The 18,121-nt window shown below is 35.4% G+C and overlaps 1 protein-coding gene across 1 annotated transcript; it reads right to left on the reverse strand.

The window, feature by feature from the left end:
• Positions 1–1,496: 1,496 nt before the first annotated feature.
• Positions 1,497–16,178, reverse strand: mob1bb (MOB kinase activator 1Bb). Its single transcript, XM_056446744.1, has 6 exons — positions 16,066–16,178; positions 13,400–13,566; positions 7,478–7,571; positions 7,272–7,405; positions 5,276–5,439; positions 1,497–2,753 (listed from the first exon to the last, which is right to left on the reverse strand). Exons 1-6 carry the CDS (start codon positions 16,077–16,079, stop codon positions 2,676–2,678), a joined length of 651 nt encoding a protein of 216 aa, XP_056302719.1. The 5' UTR covers positions 16,080–16,178; the 3' UTR covers positions 1,497–2,675.
• Positions 16,179–18,121: the final 1,943 nt, after the last annotated feature.

Genomic DNA, 18,121 nt, shown 5'->3' on the forward strand with positions numbered 1-18,121 from the left:
TTATTATCCATCAACCAGTGATATAAATTTGTCTTATAGGTAAAGCTCACATATACTCAAAAAACACACACAACAAAATAATAAATATCAGTCTTTGATCCTGACAGCGCTGTTTGTGCTTATTTAAAATATACATTGCATTTGGAATTATTAGTTGAGAAAAAAAAAGCAATATCTATATATATATTTACATATCCATGATGCGAATCTCCCATTCCACCACATCCCAAAGGTGCTCTGTTGGATTGACCTCTAGTGACTGTGGAGGCCATTTGAGTACAGTGAACTCATTATCATGTTCAAGAAACCAGTCTGAGATGATTCGTGCTTCAGGAGATGGGTACACTGTGGTCATAAAGGGATGGACATGGTCAGCAACAATACTCAGGTAGGCTGTGGTGATGACACGATGCTCAATTTGTACTAATGGGCCCAAAGTGTGCCAGGAAAATATCCCCCACACCATTACACCACCACCAGTCTGAACCGTTGATACAAGTTAAGATGGATCCATGCTTTAATGTTGTTGATGCCAAATTCTGACCCTACAAGCCGAATGTTGCAGCAGAAATGGAGACTCATCAGACCAGGCAACGTTTCTCCAATCTTCTATTGTGCAATTTTGGTGAGACTGTGCCAACTCTAGCCTCAGTTTCCTGTTCTTAGCTGACAGGAGTGGCACCCAGTGTGGTCTTCTGCTGCTGTAACCCATCTACCTCAAGGTTGGACGTGTTGTGTGTTCAGAGATGCTCTTCTGCAGACCTCAGTTGTATCGAGTGGTCATTTGAGTTACTGTTGCCTTTCTATCAGCTGGAACCAGTCTGGCCATTCTCCTCTGATCTCTGGCATCAACAAGGCATTTGCTCCCACAGAACTGCCGCTCGCTGGATATATTCGGACCATTCTCTGTAAACCCTAGAGATGGTTGTGTGTGAAAATCCCAGTAGGTCAGCAGTTTCCGAAATACCCAGATCAGCCCGTCTGGCACCAACAACCATGCCACATTCAGAGTCACTTAAATCACGTTTCTTCCCCATTCTGATGCTCGGTTTAATCTGCAGAAGATCGTCTTGACCATGTCTACATGCCTAAATGCATTGAGTTGCTGCCATGTTGCTGATTAGAAATTTGCACCAACGAGCAGTTAGACAGGTGCATCTACCAGGCATTGTTTTCCCACCATCCTATAATGTTACACATTTGTCAGCAAGAAAGTGTTTAATAACTTAAAATATAATACAACTATGATAAATCTCTTATTCTATTATATAGTTTAATAAGTACAGGTCAGAAAATTATTTTAATATCTAACATAAACTGTTACTGAATAATGATGACAGAATATAATCTGATATATAATCTTTTTATATAAATTAAGCATAATTTTAAATTACATTTAATTTAATGCAATTGCATTATTTCTTTGTACTTATCACTGTTGTGAATGTAATTTGATCCTAAAACATACATTAAAAAATGTACAAAACTACATTAACTTAAGAGAAGGGTTTTTATTGGCTCTATTTACAGCAATAACAGCAGTTAGCGATATTGTTTTAATAAAGTTCAACTAGTATAATAATCATCAGGAAATCAGAGAAATCTGCAAGTATTTACATATCTAATCTAACCCAATATTATTTTACAATTCCGGGAAAATATATTCTCATTTCAGTGACAAAAATGCTCTATAAATACATCAAAACTGTCTCATATTAATCTGCGGTTGGCACTTTCACCATTAAACCATTAAAAGTCAAACGATTACATTCGTCAAACAACATAAACTCCTCAACATAAGCCTAAAACGAACAAAAGTTTGTCAAACACAACAATAAAAGTGTTAATATAAGAACAAATATGAAGATTAAAAGAAAGGAGGTAGAAAAAAAAGCCTGGAAATCTAATCCTAACAATCTAATACCAACAAAACCATAATATTTCAGAACGGACTATAAGCATATTTCAGATAACTCAACTCTCATGCAACTGAAATACTCTGATAATTAAACAGATATAAATAACTGAGCAAATTCAATGCTGTATGAACAGAAACTGAAATAGGCTTGTGCAAAAACAAGCGTCTTCTCCGAGACTCTCTTTGAGCTATAATTATCATACATTTCTTTGTGCCACGCGGCGTAAGATATGAATCCCCATCAGCCATTTGGGTCCAACAAAGCAGCAATTCCAGCATGCACAATTCATATTCACTGGCTAAAGTAAACCTTCATAGCGACCGATATTAAATCCACAGAACGAGGAGACGAGCTGGAAATAACTGATATGAACGGTTCCGTCCATTATTATCAGTAACAATATCATTATTGCATAGGAAAACAGCTATTCAACTCTTATCATTTCTCTTGTATTTTCAATGCTGAAGAATCAAACAGCTTTTAAAACATTCACACTAGCCGAAAGAGTGCAAATCACGTCTACTCCTGCTTTTCAGTGACCAAACGAAAGCAGTATGACTTGAGAAACTGAAAAAAATCATCCAGGCATCCTCAAAAAATGCCAACGATGCATCTTGAAGTGTTAGTTTTGTGCTGTAAGTTTACTATGGTATGTCTAGCATTGCTGTGGGGTTACTGTACTTAAGCAAAATAAAAGACAGAAGGGAGAGTCAGAGGAGAGAGCAGGACCACTGGTTTGCTTGTCTTTTTCTCGGTTTATCTGTCTTTCGTTGTGAGTCTCTCGATCAGCTCTTGAAGCGGTGCCAGCTCCTTGCGGTCGATCAAGTTAAACTCCTGAAGCAGATAAATCATGCAGTGTTTATTACATTTTTGAAATATCTAAAAAATAATAAATCAAAATTCTGAAGAAAAGAAAAAAAAGCTGAAAAAAAAAACACATTTTTAAGACAAACTCAGAAATCTGAGTAGAAAAAACTAATAATAATTAAATTAAATCATTTAATAATAATAATAATAATAATTAAAATGTATTGAGAACGTAAACAGAGAAAAAAAATATGACAAGATAAAAAGAATGAAGAATTCTGCCAAAAAAAAGGTGTAATTGCTGAAAATAATTTAGTTGCAGCATATATATATTTATATATTAGTCTGAACCCAGTTGGAAAAACTCTGAAGTTTGAAAACTGTGTAGAAATAATCTGAATGTCAAGAAGTAATCTCAGAATTCTGACAAAAACTAATAAAAAAAATAAATAAAATAAAAACTGAATGAGAACAACAAAACTCAGAATCCTGAGTGAGAAAAAAAAACAATTGTGAGACAAAAACTGAACAACTTTAAACTCTTAAGGAAAAAAAAATCCCCAAATTGCAAGGCACAATAGAAATGCAGAGTTCTGCAGAAAAAAATCTGAATTGTGGGATATAAACTTTAAGAAATAATTTAGATTTTCTCAGAATCCTTTTTTTTTAGAATTACACTACAAAAATGCTTTCTTACTTCAATTTTTGTCCTGTTTCAAGTCCAAATATCTACAAGCAAAACATCTTGTGGTTTTAAGCTGTTAAAAAATAGTATGTTTTTCTCTAAAAAATGCAAAATAATCTGCCAATGAAGTAAACTAAATAAACGTGTTTTTCCTTTTGATTAATTTGCTCATCCCACATAAGATTATTTTGCTTGATATAAGGAAAAACACAATTATTTTGACATATTATTTCTCAAAACAAGACGTTTTGCTTGTCTAGAAAATGCTTCTTAATTTAAGAATTTTCAGATATTTGGACTAGACACAAGACAAAAATATCTAAGTAAGAAAAGCACTTTTGCAGTGTATTTTAGGGGGTTTAACTTTAATGGATAACAGTGGAGAGTATTCACAGGAGATTGTGGGGAGCAGAGAGAGGGGAATGATCTGCAAAAGAACGTGAGCCAGGAATTGAACTCAGGTCACCGTGAGCACCTCACTGCTATATCCCAATGCACTAAACTAGGAATGTCCAGATTTGGAAAAACATCCAGAGACCTGTTCTTTCACAGTGGATTAAAGAAATGACTAATAACCTTGCACTTTTTTTACAAATTTACATATGCAATAAGAGGTAAAGCAGAGATCTTTAAAAAGGTGTGGTCCCCTTTTATGCAATTTGTAAATAGATAAAGTGGAATGGTATGTAAAAAAGACTGTTATTTGGATTCCAATTTATTTAATTTTGATTTACATTTGTGAAGGATATTCTGTAATCTGTAGTTTTACTTTATTTTTCTGTATTTGTATATATTATTTTATTTTAAAAAAAAAAAATTTATTTTATTTTTTTTTTAACTTTTTGGGAGGGGAGGAGGAGGGGAGTTTAGGGGTGGGAAAGTCTATTTTGTAATGATATAAAAATTTATTTCCTGTAATGTTCATGGAAGTTTCGTAACAAAAATTAATAAAAACATTATGTTAAAAAAAGCAATGTCCAGATTTGATCATGTGATCGGAAATCAGGCTCAATTATGCAGTTTCAGACTCAATCGGAATCGTATATATAGATTTTATTTATTTATTATTATTATTTTTTCATTATTTTTTAACACATCTATAGTTATGCGGTGGCACAGAGTTAGACCTCTTTCTTGACTTCACATGGAAACAGCAAAGCATGCGACATGCCATGTACTTTGTCGGCGTTTAATCAAAAAAAAAAAAAAAAATAGCGTCTTTGCAACAACGTGAACACGTAAGGAACTTCAAGCAGAAAGCGCAAATATGTCTGCGGTCTGGAGGTATTATAAAGTTGATGACAACAACCAAAGCAAACTGTGAGATACGTAAACTTGTGATTGCCTGCCGGGTATTTTAAGATGAGGTGCTATTTGTTTTTATATTAGATTTTTTTTAAATATTGGCTGTTGCACTGAAGCCAAAAGTGAAGAATTGATGTTATTTATTACTTGATTGTTCAAGCTACCTCACAGAAGTGCTCTGTTTGTTAACAGAGTTGTTAAATGTTAAAATAAAATGAATTAAATAAAAATAAGGAACATTCTGGATCAGTTTCTTTGCTCTTCTTTTATGTATTATAAAAGTATCGGTTAGAGTTTCGGTATCAGAAGATACTCAAAATCAAATAACTCGAACTCAGACTCGAGAGCAAAAAAACCTGATCGGGACATCTCTATGCTAAATCACTAGGCTATTGGTGCCAATAATTCCAAGATACAGCTCTCAGAAAAAAGTAATAATTCTGAGATAAACAAAACCCTAAATCACCTTTTCTGTTTTAAAAAGCCTCCATTCTAAACAACTTTGTGGTTTATTTAAGCTTTTAGGAAGTTCTTTATAAGTATAAAACAGAAACAGCACCTGTACAAAGAAGATGAAGTGTTTGAAAGAGGTGTTGAGGTGAGCTTCCTCCTGAAGCTGCATCACTGCGTCAAAATGTTGATGATAAATATGAGCATAAACTCTGAACAGACGCTTCAGGATGGTCTTGGCCACAGACATGAAGTTCTTGGGAAAGGGAACACCTGGAAATGAGGGAAACAGGCTGTTAGAAAAATCACAAAACAAACAAACAAACAGCACTGAGGAAGGTTGTGGACTATTTACAAAAAAAACCTCTCTCAATACATTTGGAGCATTATCAATAACAATATTTAGCTGTTTTTGTGCTGTTATTTTGCCTGTCATGGATAAATATGAGAGTAAAACCACCAGTAGATGGCAACAATCCTCTGCCTATATTCGTTAATTCAAATAATTTGTTCATGAAATTTCAATGTCTGAAATGCTGTCTTTATGAAAGAATCACTGACTCAAATGATTTGTATAAAAATCATTCAGTAGCACATCATTTAGCTCTGAGATTCATACATTTGTGCTTTGGTGATATTCCATTATATAACTATTTTTGTTAACAAACATAGAAATGCAGAGACAACATGTGCAAAACTGCCCCCTTGTGGTCACATGTGGAAATTTATTCCGTGCGCAAACTCTCACAGAGCATTATGGGTAGCTGTTGAGTGTATATCGCTTGTACACTTGTAAGAGTGAGATTGATTTAGTGGTTTTCAGAATGTCCACTTCGGTTTCAGAAACCACTAGAAATGGCTGCTCCCTCAAACAGTGCCCTATTTAAGGGTATAGGGGCGATTTCAGATACAGCCACGGTGTCTAACATGTAACATATACAATATTGACCTCATTTTTGTTGAACTTGTATGAAATCAATTTTACATCTGTAATCATGCTCATGCAGAGAAAAAAAAAATACACTCTTGTTTGTGTGATATGACTGATTAACATCATATTTTATACTGTGGGGCTGATGAATGCTTGATTTTGATTGGCTGATGAACATTCTCAGGTGTGCAGTTATTTCCAGATAAATGCACAGCTAAAGTAGTTCCAGGCAGGTTTTGACTGCATTAGGGAGTGAACACACCAAACTCGTTCTTCAGTACTAAAACTTTTATGTTGACTTTAGAAAAGAGCATAGCACTGTGCTTTTTATGTTGCTAGGCAACCGCTGTATGCTCATGCATGAGCGCATGACGTCAGGTGCTTTTTCTGCATAGAGTTGACTTTTTTGCAGGCGCAGGGGACGCTCTGTTAAAATGCATAAATCTTAAACGCATAAACACCCAGAGAGCATAAAGATTTCGCAAAATGCTCTCTGCCAATAGAAACTAGGGTTGTCACGACACTGGAATTCAGTACCAATCGATACTGAAATACTAAAAACGTCCATTTCATTTAAGCGCTGTTGAGCATGTTCTTAAACACCGCTGGTTTGCCGTTGTGTTCACATGCTCAACAGAAATGACTGTGAATGGCCGTGAAGGTCATCAGTAAACCGAACTCACCGCTGTTTACCGTGTGTAACCACAGATACAGGGACACTGGAGTGTTTCAAAGTCATGTAGATCAGCTGTTTGTCGGTAAGCTGACATTTGAGCGATCCACTGATGAATCGCAGCTGAATTCCAGTATTGTGACAACCCTAATAGAAACCCATCGGTTGATCGGGGTAGTTGCATGTCACCATTTCAGGTATTTCACAGTTACAACAGTCAGAAATTAAACCAAAACAAAATAAAAGTCTTTGGATAATATGCGTAAGAAATTAGTCCTACACACAGGATCAGAGGACAAAACCTGACAAAAATCTTGAAAGACAACATCTGAACAGCGCCTTTAGTTGTGGTAACCATAATAGAAGTAAAATAATTGACTCGGTTTCATTGAATTATGAGAAAATAATGCACATAACCACCTCAGGGTGCATTAATTTTCAAATAATTCAAACCCCCATAGTCAATTATTCCTTATTATCAATAGAAATAGGTGAAATGACCTATTTTAGATGGAAACAGCGTCTCGTCATCCAGTTGGTCTTGAACCCACGTCATCAGGTAATCGATGTACTTGGGAGCAGAGCATTTAATGGGCTTCTTAATGTTGGTCCCATCTGCCCAATGATACTCGTATCTGAAAGAAAAGAGAGACGAGTGAGGAGGAGAAAACACAGACGTGAACATTCCTCACGGTCTGAACACTCACTTTGGTCCTGCAGACATGACCGGGCAGCTGTCCTCTGAGCAGAAGTCTGTGATGGTGCCGTACAGCATGTTAATCTGGTTAAAGAAATCCACAGCTGCAGAAACAAACAAATAATAACTTTATGATTATGTCTGTTTACAAATTATCTGTAACATACAAGCACAACATCCAGTCCACTTTCCACCTAGAAATGTAGCTCTATCCATTAAAGAGATAGTTCACACAAAAATGACAATAGCCTCAACATTTACTCACTCAAGTTATTTAATTTTTAACTTTTGAATTTTTTTCTTGTGTTAAACATAAAACAAGATATTCTGAAGAATGTTGGGGAAAAGGCAGATATTGACATCCATTGTAGGAACCAAAAATTGCTATGGAGGTCGAGTTCATTTTTTTTATTCAACATTCTTCATAGGGCTGTGCAATTAATTGATAATTTGGTTTCGATTTCGATTTTGGCTTCTAATGATTATGGAAATGAGTTAAATCCAGATAAACGATTATTGCATCATACACGGCCCCCTTCCAGTTGTACACATTTGTTGCTCTGCAAAGCTCAGTTTCACCTGAACATTACTAAAAGCATGTACTGTAATGTAACGTTTGCAGCCTGGCATGCGCACCATTCATTGATGTCCATTCGAATCATTCATGCTTTTAAGCGCGAAAGACAGCGCATGCTGTTGTGTGTGCGCCCAGTCTCAGAGACGAGCAGAGCACACACATCTAAAGTCATCTTAATGCGAGTGTTTTAATGGTCAAATAGGTGTAATAACCCTGTGTTTAGTGATTATTCATATTAACCCTCATTTGTGTAATGAACAAACGAGTTGAGAATCAAATGACATGTGAAAGCGAAACCTTTAATCAGAACCGCACTGCTCTTAAAGTGACAGCGCACAATATTCCTGCTGCAGACTGTTTTTATCATTAATCAAAAAACAAAAGGAGAAAATCTCTCACTGCTCCTGACTGAAAGACTTTTGTAGCTGTAATTGAAGTTTTTTTTCTTACAGTGAAGATGCTTAAAGCACAGTTTGTTTCATATTTTTATTCTATTGTATTTAATTCTCTTTCCTTATTTACATAGAGGAAAATAACTATATATATATATATATATAGTTGAAGTCAGAATTATTAGCCCCCCTGAATTATTAGCAACCATTTTCCTCCAATTTCTGTTTATTAGAAAGATTTATTTTCAACCCATTTTAAACACAGTAGTTTTAATAACTCATTTCTAATAACGGATTTATTTTATCTTTGCTATGATGACAGCACATATTTGACTACATATTTTTCAAAATACAAGCATTCAAATTAAAGTGCGATTCAAAGGATTAATGAGGGTAATTAGGCAAGTCATTGTATAACAGCAGTTTCTTCTGCAGACAATCAAAAAAATATATAGCTTAAAGGGGCTAATAATTTTGACCATAAAATAGGTTTCAAAATATTTAAAACTGCTTTGATTCTAGCCAAAATAAAACAAGTAAGACTTTCTCCAGAAGAAAAAATATTGAAAATACTGTGAAAAATTCCTTCCTCTGTTAAACATCATTTGGGAAATATTTCTAAAAAAAATAAAAGTTTCACAGGACAGCTAATAATTGACTTCAACTGGTATCGTTTTGAATAATCGTGATTACAATTATGACCAAAATAATAATCGTGATTATGATTTTTCCCATAATCAAGCAGCCCTAATTCTTCAGTATATCTTCCTTTGTTTTCAACAGAAACTCAAACAGGTTTGAAACAAGAGGAGAATGAGTAAATGATTACTGAATCTTCATTTTATTTGAACTGAATCATCTTAAATCACTCTGAAGCACATGATCATCAGGTTTTCATCCATTTAGTTCAAGTGCTACTGTGAAGAGAGACGGCAAACTAAACACAAACACAATTTAAAAGGGGTCCTATTAGTCTTCTTACATTTAATCAACATAAAAGTACATAATAATACAGTTTAAGCATTAAAACATATCTGCAAAATCAGACTCACTCGCCAGTGGGAGTTAAACTCCATATCAGTAAGCACTGTTTCTAAACTCCCTCTTTTCTGCAGAAGTACATGTTGTAATATCCAGAGTTTAAATAATTCCCTTTTAAGGACACACAGTCAGCGGAGCTATGTTAGTAGTGTTTTGTCTTCATGTTCAAGAGATGCTGCTTCACCGATATAATAAGCACACATGATTTTTTTTCCCCCAAATGTTTACATTCAGACATAACCAGCAGTAAGTTAATCTGTGTGTTCTTTTGACAAAACCGTGTGTCTATTTTACAGTTTGTGCATGAGCTATAAGTGCACACATTGTCATATCAGGAATTTATAAACAGAAAAGGCTTTACAGGGTTTTTCCTGGCTCAAAATGAGGTGGAGATGGTAAATGTTTACTACTCGAAACAAACAGCTTCTGCATTATTCTTAAGTTTTAGTCTAATCAAGTCAAATATTATTTGATTTAAAAAGTCTAACATTAGATGTAATTAAAAACATGATGCTTGAGTTTCACTGCAGCACAAGTTGTAAAGGCTCCACCCTCTTTCAGAAAGGGGGCAGGAAGCAGCAGCTCATTTACATTTAAAGAAACGCACTACAAAACAGCATGTCTTTGCTTCCACCCAAAGCCATTTAAAGCATGAAATAATTTAATGTTATGTGAAGGTGTTGAGCTGAAACTTCTCAAATGTTTCTGGGGACACTTACAGGTCCAATGAAACTAAAATAAAGTTTTTTAGATGTTAGAATCAGTATTGTAAGCTTTTAGGATATCTATTAGCTAGTGTGCTCCAAAAGAGTGACAAAATTCGAATTTAGAAGATATAAAACTGATACAAACGTGTACAGTGCATCCAGAAACTATTCATATTGCTTCACTTTTTCCACGTTTTTATGTTACAGCCTTATTCCAAAACGATGCACTTGAGCTCAACCAATCTCACTGGCAGAAGTGTAATAAAAGATAAACGCTATTGGCTGTTTTTTAAAGGGGAGGAGCTACAAGTCCCGCCCTCTCTTCAAGCTTCCGTTGAGATTAAGTCAAACATCGAAATAAAACTGCGCATTTCAAAGCACTTCATGGGACAATTAAGAGTTGATCTAGCTTTTGTTTAACTCATAAACATTCTTATAAAACCCTCAGTAACACTCCAGTCCTTTTAGAGTGCCCTATAAAGGGTAATTCTGATAATATTTTCTTTAGAAGTCTCAGAGTATTGAATACTATTTATGTATGTAGGGGGAGGAGAGAGAGAGAGTTTTAATTTTATTGACATTTCAGCTTGTCAAAGCAAAAAAAAATAAAAATAAAAAAATAAAACAGATCAAGTTTACCACGTTTTATAAATACCACTTTTCTATAATTATAAAAAAACACTAACAGTTAAAAGTCATACATAATAATAAAATAAAATAATAAAATAATACACAAGGTAAAATACATAAATAATAATATCAATAATAATGATAATATATAAGATAAAAATCTGAAACAGTTTCTAAGGTTTCCTTTTGATAAAACTTTACAATTTTAGAAGGATTCAATATGAAAAATATTTCATTTTAAGTCTCTCCAGATAAAAATTGTTGTCTGATAACATTAAAAATAGGGCACTCCACAAGATTATGTTTTACGGTTTGGTTTCTGTTGCTATATAGACATTTTGGGGGTTCTTCTCCTTTAAGTAAATGTTCATGTGCGAGCCTCGTGTGTCCAATGAGACATCTTCTATAAACAATCTCATCATGTCTTGACTTCAAAATCAATTCAATTTTCTTCCTATTGTTGGCTGAATTTCCAAAAGTTTATTTTCTGAGCATTGATCCCATTCTGTTTGTCATTTGTTTAGAATATAACCTTTTAAATTGGGGGAGGTATGTTAGTAATAGTAATTATGCAATGGAAACCGTATGTCTCTCGGGACTGACTGGGCGATTGCTGAAGATAGGATGAGTCTGACTTGGTGTCATCAATAGGTCAAGGGTTAGAGTACTTAAGACGGAAATGAGAAAAGCAAAAGGAACACACAGACAGAACCAAAAATCCATCTGCAGTAACAAACAAACCCTGTAAAAACAGAACAAAAGGTTCAAACTGTAGATGTGCATGCTGGCAGAAATTAAAGTGTCCCTATTATGCTTTTTCATTCACTACATTTCCTGTAGCACCTAATACAGCTATTTGTGAATGAATAAATGTGCATTAAAAAAAGGGTAACATTTTAGTTTAAGCTTCACACTACTGACTTTTCATACTGAAAAAGTGAAACGACACTGTCTTTCATTCAAAGTACATTTTATATTAGATTGAGGTGATAAAATATGGTATCTGATTATAAGCTGTTTTACTCAATTGGCCTTTGCCTCAATTTGCATCTGCAATGTTGAGTCTGAATTATAGTTAATTACATCTGATTTGTAGAGTCACATAATAGAGTGAACGTTTATCATTTGCATGTGTTTTAGGGCCTTGAAGCATTTCAAGAGAGTTTGGGCACAAAAAAGTAGGATGTTTGGAGGTGTAACTAAGATTAATTGTATTTAATTATTTATACAATTTATGCAAAAAAAATTGTCTAGATTCTAGCCCGAATATCTACATTTAAAATTCTAAATTAATTGTTTCTTCGGTGCACCACGATGCAGACGCAGACAATTCGGTATCGGTTCAGTAATAATCATAACCGGTTATGTACTGACGTCATCTATCTCATATGCGCTGTCGCGAGGAAGGTGAGCGTGGGTATTTACAACACTCCAGTCGACAACTGCTTAAAAATTTCACTGTGTGTGCGTTTTCTGGAAAGTCTTTCACTGGCACTTACAGCAGAAGCCCCTATACCTCTGCGATTGAGGGAATGAAAGTACTCTATTTCTCTCTCTCACTGTGGCCCATTTCACCTGCTGGCGTGACTTTTCCTCTCGGCTGCTGGCGTGACTCTTCCTCTCGGCTGTATGCATTCCCGCGGCTGTACCTGTGCATTGTCGCGGGACCCGACCAGATTTCATGCGTCACGGGAATAAATTTCCAAATAAAAGCGGTCGGTAACTCTGGTGTAATTTTAACAGGAGTGGGCGGTCTCACAATATCGCCCCTGAGCGAGCGAGCAATCAAGCGTGCGAGTCGTGTGTGTATGTGCCCGTGTTTGTTTGGTGCTGTCTATGTTTGTGAATGAGAGTGCCGTGTGTCCATGTGTGTATGTTTATACAGACAGCTTGTTATAGCCAACCCCAAAATACAACACTGTATATGTATACGGAAAGCATCATCAATGCACCGAAATATCGAATTGAACCGGATCGATGGCATGATAATCCTAACCGAACCGTCAGACCAGTATAGGTTCACACCTCTATTTAAAAGTGAAAATAAGATTATTTTAAAAACCCAATTGGCAGATCATTTAACATGTTTTAAGAAAAAACTTCTAATTATGACTTACTTCTTCTGAAGGTGAAAACAAAACAATATTTTTACTTGATCTACAAGAAATTCGGATAAGAAACGAGACAAAGCAAAGTATGAAATACATATATAATTCTGCTTTGAGATTATTTAATTTGTGTACCTGAATACTGTTAGACGCCCCAGAAAACTGTCAAGAGCTATTTAAACTATCTTGTGAAACTGTATTCATATCGCAGAAAAATAAAATATCACAATATAAGATTTTTCCAATATCGTGCAGCCCTACACTGATTTATGCTTTTATATAGATATAAGAAGCAAAATGTCAAATTCAAGAAAATTTTTTTTTTGTTTTTATCTGATTAATCAAGATTTAATAATCAGCCAACTAAACGATTATTGAAATAATCATTAGTTGCAGCCCTAATGCAAACCTATTTCAGGAGACTCAGAATAGCATAATAGGGGCACTTAAATAAATACAATCGCTTGTGAGTCTTACTATTTACAGCCACCCATTCATTTAGATCTTCTCCTTCGGGCAGCATGACGGCCATACGCAGGTTTCCACTGCCCAGGGTGGCTTCAGCGTGTTTGAGCAGCTCATACTGATGAGACCCTTCAGGAATATTCTTCTTCGGCTTAAACGTCTTAGATGAACGATTCCCGCTGGAGGACAGAAGAAAAAATAAATGCAATTAATGGATGTCAAAAGAGGCTATATGAAATACTTCCTAATCACATGTGCATGTTATAATGTCACATTTTTTACATAGTTCTTCTTATCTGATTTTGCAATGCAAATCTTAAGACACAAGACACGCCGTTTATCTGGTTCCAAAGGAAAATATATTTTTAGTGAACCTTAAAAACAATGGCAATGACACCGCATGTCTGTGCTTGCTCATAACTTCTCCTAAATCACATGCTTCCGGTGAAGCATCACAAGAGCGTCACAATATTTTCCAAATTAAATCATCCTCGGCTGTTTTTGAGGAAGACTGGCTCTCTTATAACAAACTACCCTAATGTCCCTAAACAGCCTTATCAGTAAATTCAATTTCAGACGCATCAAAACAAACAAGATCCTGGCATGACTTCAGAATCAGATTGAGAAGCGTCCTGCATTTAAAGGGATAGTTCACCCAAAATAAAGTGGTTTTATAGATTTATTAGTTTCTTTCTACTGTCAAACTAGGGCTGGGAATAATTATTTTCCATATTGACCAATAACGAGATATACAGTTCAATATCAGTTGTTAATACTTCCATATTTAAAAGAATAAGCCAATAATGACTGAAGCCACAAACATGAGAGGGTCTATTAAATAGCATAACCTATTTCAGCGTCCATGCATCTCTAATATCAAAACACTTATTCCCATTGCTGTACATTTCAGCTGTGTGATTGGCTTTTAGATCAATATAGAGTAAAAAAAAGTCCAGAGCTTATCATTGTTATCGATAAATTTTATCACGATTCGATATAATATCGGCCCAGCCATATATTAAACACTAGAGAAGACATTTTGAAGCAAGCTGAACAGCAAAACCTGTAACCATTGACTTCTAAGACTATGGAAGTCGATGGTTACAGGTTTCCAATATTTATTTATTTATTGCCACATCAGCTATTACAAACTAAGGCATTGAGGTAAAGATGTTTTTTCACACATTTGGACTTTCTCCTTAATAATATATAAAATAGTGAAATACTAAATAAAAAAAATCATATTAGCAGCCAATGACTTTCAAAGTACATCATTGTTCAGTCAATTAAATAGTGCTAATGTTGTTTTGAAGTGATATTTACAGGTTTCCAATATCTTTCTAAATATCTTCTTCTGTGTTTAGCAAAAGAACGAAATGCATAAAGGTTTAAAACAAGTAAAGGGTGAGTAGATAACGACAGAATCTAGATTTTAGGGTGAACTATCCCTTTGATTTCCTCCTACAAAAATATGTAAACATGTTCTTCAAAGCTATTACAAAATAAAAAGCATTGAGGTTAAGATGGTTTCATATTCATACATTTGAACTTTATCCTTAATAATATATAAAACAGTGACGTACTAAATAAAAAAATCATATTAGCAGCCAATGACTTTTAAAGTACATCATTGTTCAGTCAATTAAATAGTGCTAATGTTGTTTTGAAGTCATATTTACAGGTTTCCAAGATCTTTCTAAATATCTTCTTCTGTGCTTAAGAAAGTATGAAATTCATAAAGGTTTAAAACACGTAAAGGGTGAGTAGATAACGACAGAATCTAGATTTTGGGGTGAACTATCCCTTTAAGATTTCCTCCTACAAATAGATGTAAACATGTTCATAGCTATTACAGAAAGAAGCATCAGGTAAAGATGATTGTATATTCACACATTTGGACTTTCTCCTTAATAATACACAAAATATTGACGTACTAAATAATAAAATCATATTAGCAGCCAATAACTATCAAAGTCCATCAATGTTCAGTCAATTAAATAGTGCTAATGTTGTTTGAAGTCATATTTACATGCGATTTTCAGACTGAAATATTCAAAGTAGCGTAATAAACAATATAGAGACCGTGTCACAAGTTGTCACTGTACAAAACTATAACATAATACCAAGTTTACCTTAATAAAACAGCACATACACCCTCTTTGCTCCAAAACTAACATGACTAACGCTGAATTGAATTAAACAGCATTTTGGTGGATTAAAACATTCAGCATCTTGTTCATACATTCATGTGACAGTAGCAACACTGTCCGCTACCTGAATACAGCACACAGCCTATTTAGAGAGGACCTTTTCTTACTTTGAATGTAAAGTGACAAGACACACAACGTGCTTTTTAAACGGCACAGTGTGAAACAAACATGAATTACATAAGATCTGCCCCCCTTCCAGCCCAGCAATTCAACAGAGCCAAGAAAACGGTGCAAATGTGCGAGATATGAGGTAATCCCTATGCTGATGCAGTATTATGCTAAATATGATTATTATAACTGAACTGTCAGGCTGAAATACAGGCACATTTGAGGACCAGCACGCGCACAACTAAAGTCAATTCGATGCGAAAACTCAAATAGCTCGTTAGCAAGACGAGCTAGAGGACTGCATTTATGTTAATATATATAGTATTATTACTGTTATTTAAATTTGACGGTCAAACTCACAATAAGAAGCTCATTTTCTGATGTCCGCTGGTCCCTGTCCGAGGTTCGGCTTCGTGCACTGCTGAGACACCTGGCAACAAACTTCCCACAGCCGCTGTGGATCAGCTAATGTGTTTTGTAGATCTGTGAATCATGTGGCATTGGAGGGTAAACTGGGTGAGGGATGATATATGTTTTGGAGATCGGTGTTCTCAACATCTCGCGATAGTTCGTTATCGCCGACGTCAGCTTTTCTTTCCGATTGTGATTTTTTCTTTTATTATACAATTTTTTAAATGATATACTTTTTAATGTTAACCTGAAAATAAATCTTATATTAATTTTTAATCATTAAAGTAATTGGATATTGCTAAATGAATATAATATTTATAGATTTACACGTTTTGTTTAATATTATGTTGCATACAGTGTTTTTTCTTCTCTGAAAGAATAACACTCTATACAACATAATATAAAACAAAACGTGTATATTTTTAAATATTATTTTCATGTTAACAAATTAAATTAGGCTGGGTCAGTTGGCACTTCCCTGTGGAGTTTGCATGTTCTCCCTGTGTTCGCGTAAGTGGGTTTCCTCCGGGTGCTCCGATTTTCCTCACAAGTCCAAAAACATGCCCTATAAGTGAATTTGGTAAGCTAAATTGTCCATAGTGTATGTGTGTGAATGAGAGTGTATGGATGTTTTCCCAGTGATGAGTTGCAGCTGGAAGGGCATCCGCTGCATAGAACATATGCTGGATAAGTTGGTGGTTCATTCCACTGTGTTAACCCCAGATTAATAACTAAGCCGAAAATAAAATAAATGAATGAATTAAATTAGGCTATACATTTAGACAAAAAAATAAAGTCTATAAGGCATATTACTATTGTTTTAACATTATCACTGTTTTGTCATTTCTGGTCAAATTTCTAAAAATTTAATTTACAGAGATATACTCACTTTATTAGGTACACCATAATAGTACTGGGTTGGACCCCCTTTTGCCTTCAGAACTGCTTTAATCCTTCGTGGCATAGATTCAACAAGATACTGGAAATGTTCCTCAGAGATTTTGCTCTATACTGACATGATAGCATCACGCAGTTGCTGCAGATTTGTTGTCTGCACATCCAGGATGCGAATCTCCCATTCCACCACATCCCAAAGGTGCTCTATTGGATTGAGATCTGGTGACTGTGGAGGCCATTTGAGTACTGTGAGCTTATTGTCATGTGCAAGAAACCAGTCTGAGATGATTCGTGCTTTATGATATGACGCGTTATCCTGCTGGAAGTAGCCATCAGAAGATGGGTACACTGTGGTCATAAAGAGATGGACATGGTCAGCAACAATACTCAGGTAGGCTGTGGTGTTGACACGATGCTCAATTGGTACTAATGGGCCCAAAGTGTGCCAAGAAAATATCCCCCACACCATTACACCACCACCAGTCTGAACCGTTGATACAAGGCAAGATGGATCCATGCTTTCATGTTGTTGATGCCAAATTCTGACCCTACAATCCGAATGTTGCAGCAGAAATTGAGGCTCATCAGACCAGGCAACGTTTCTCCAATCTTCTATTGTCCAATTTTGGTGAGCCTGTGTGAATTGTAGCCTCAGTTTCCTTTTCTTAGCTGACAGGAGTGACACCCGGTGTGGTCTTCTGCTGCTGTAGCCCCTCCGCTTCAAGGTTGGATGTGTTGTGTGTTCAGAGATGCTCTTCTGCAGACCTCGGTTGTATCGAGTGTTTATTTGAGTTACTGTTGCCTTTCTATTATCTGGAACCAGTCTGGCCATTCTCCTCTGACCTCTGGCATCAACAAGGCATTTGTGCCCACAGAACTGCCGCTCACAGGATATTTTCTTTTTTTCAGACCATTTTCTGTAAACCCTAGAGATGGTTGTGTGTTAAAATCCCAGTAGATCAGCAGTTTCTGAAATACTCAGAGCAGCACATCTGGCACCAACAACCATGCCACATTCAAAGTCACTTAAATCACATTTCTTCCCTATTTTGATGCTCGGTTTGAACTGCAGCAGATCATCTTTTACCATGTCTACATTTTGGACAGG

The sequence above is a fragment of the Danio aesculapii genome, chromosome 21 (genome assembly GCF_903798145.1).
Source record: "Danio aesculapii chromosome 21, fDanAes4.1, whole genome shotgun sequence".
Lineage (NCBI taxonomy): Eukaryota > Metazoa > Chordata > Actinopteri > Cypriniformes > Danionidae > Danio > Danio aesculapii.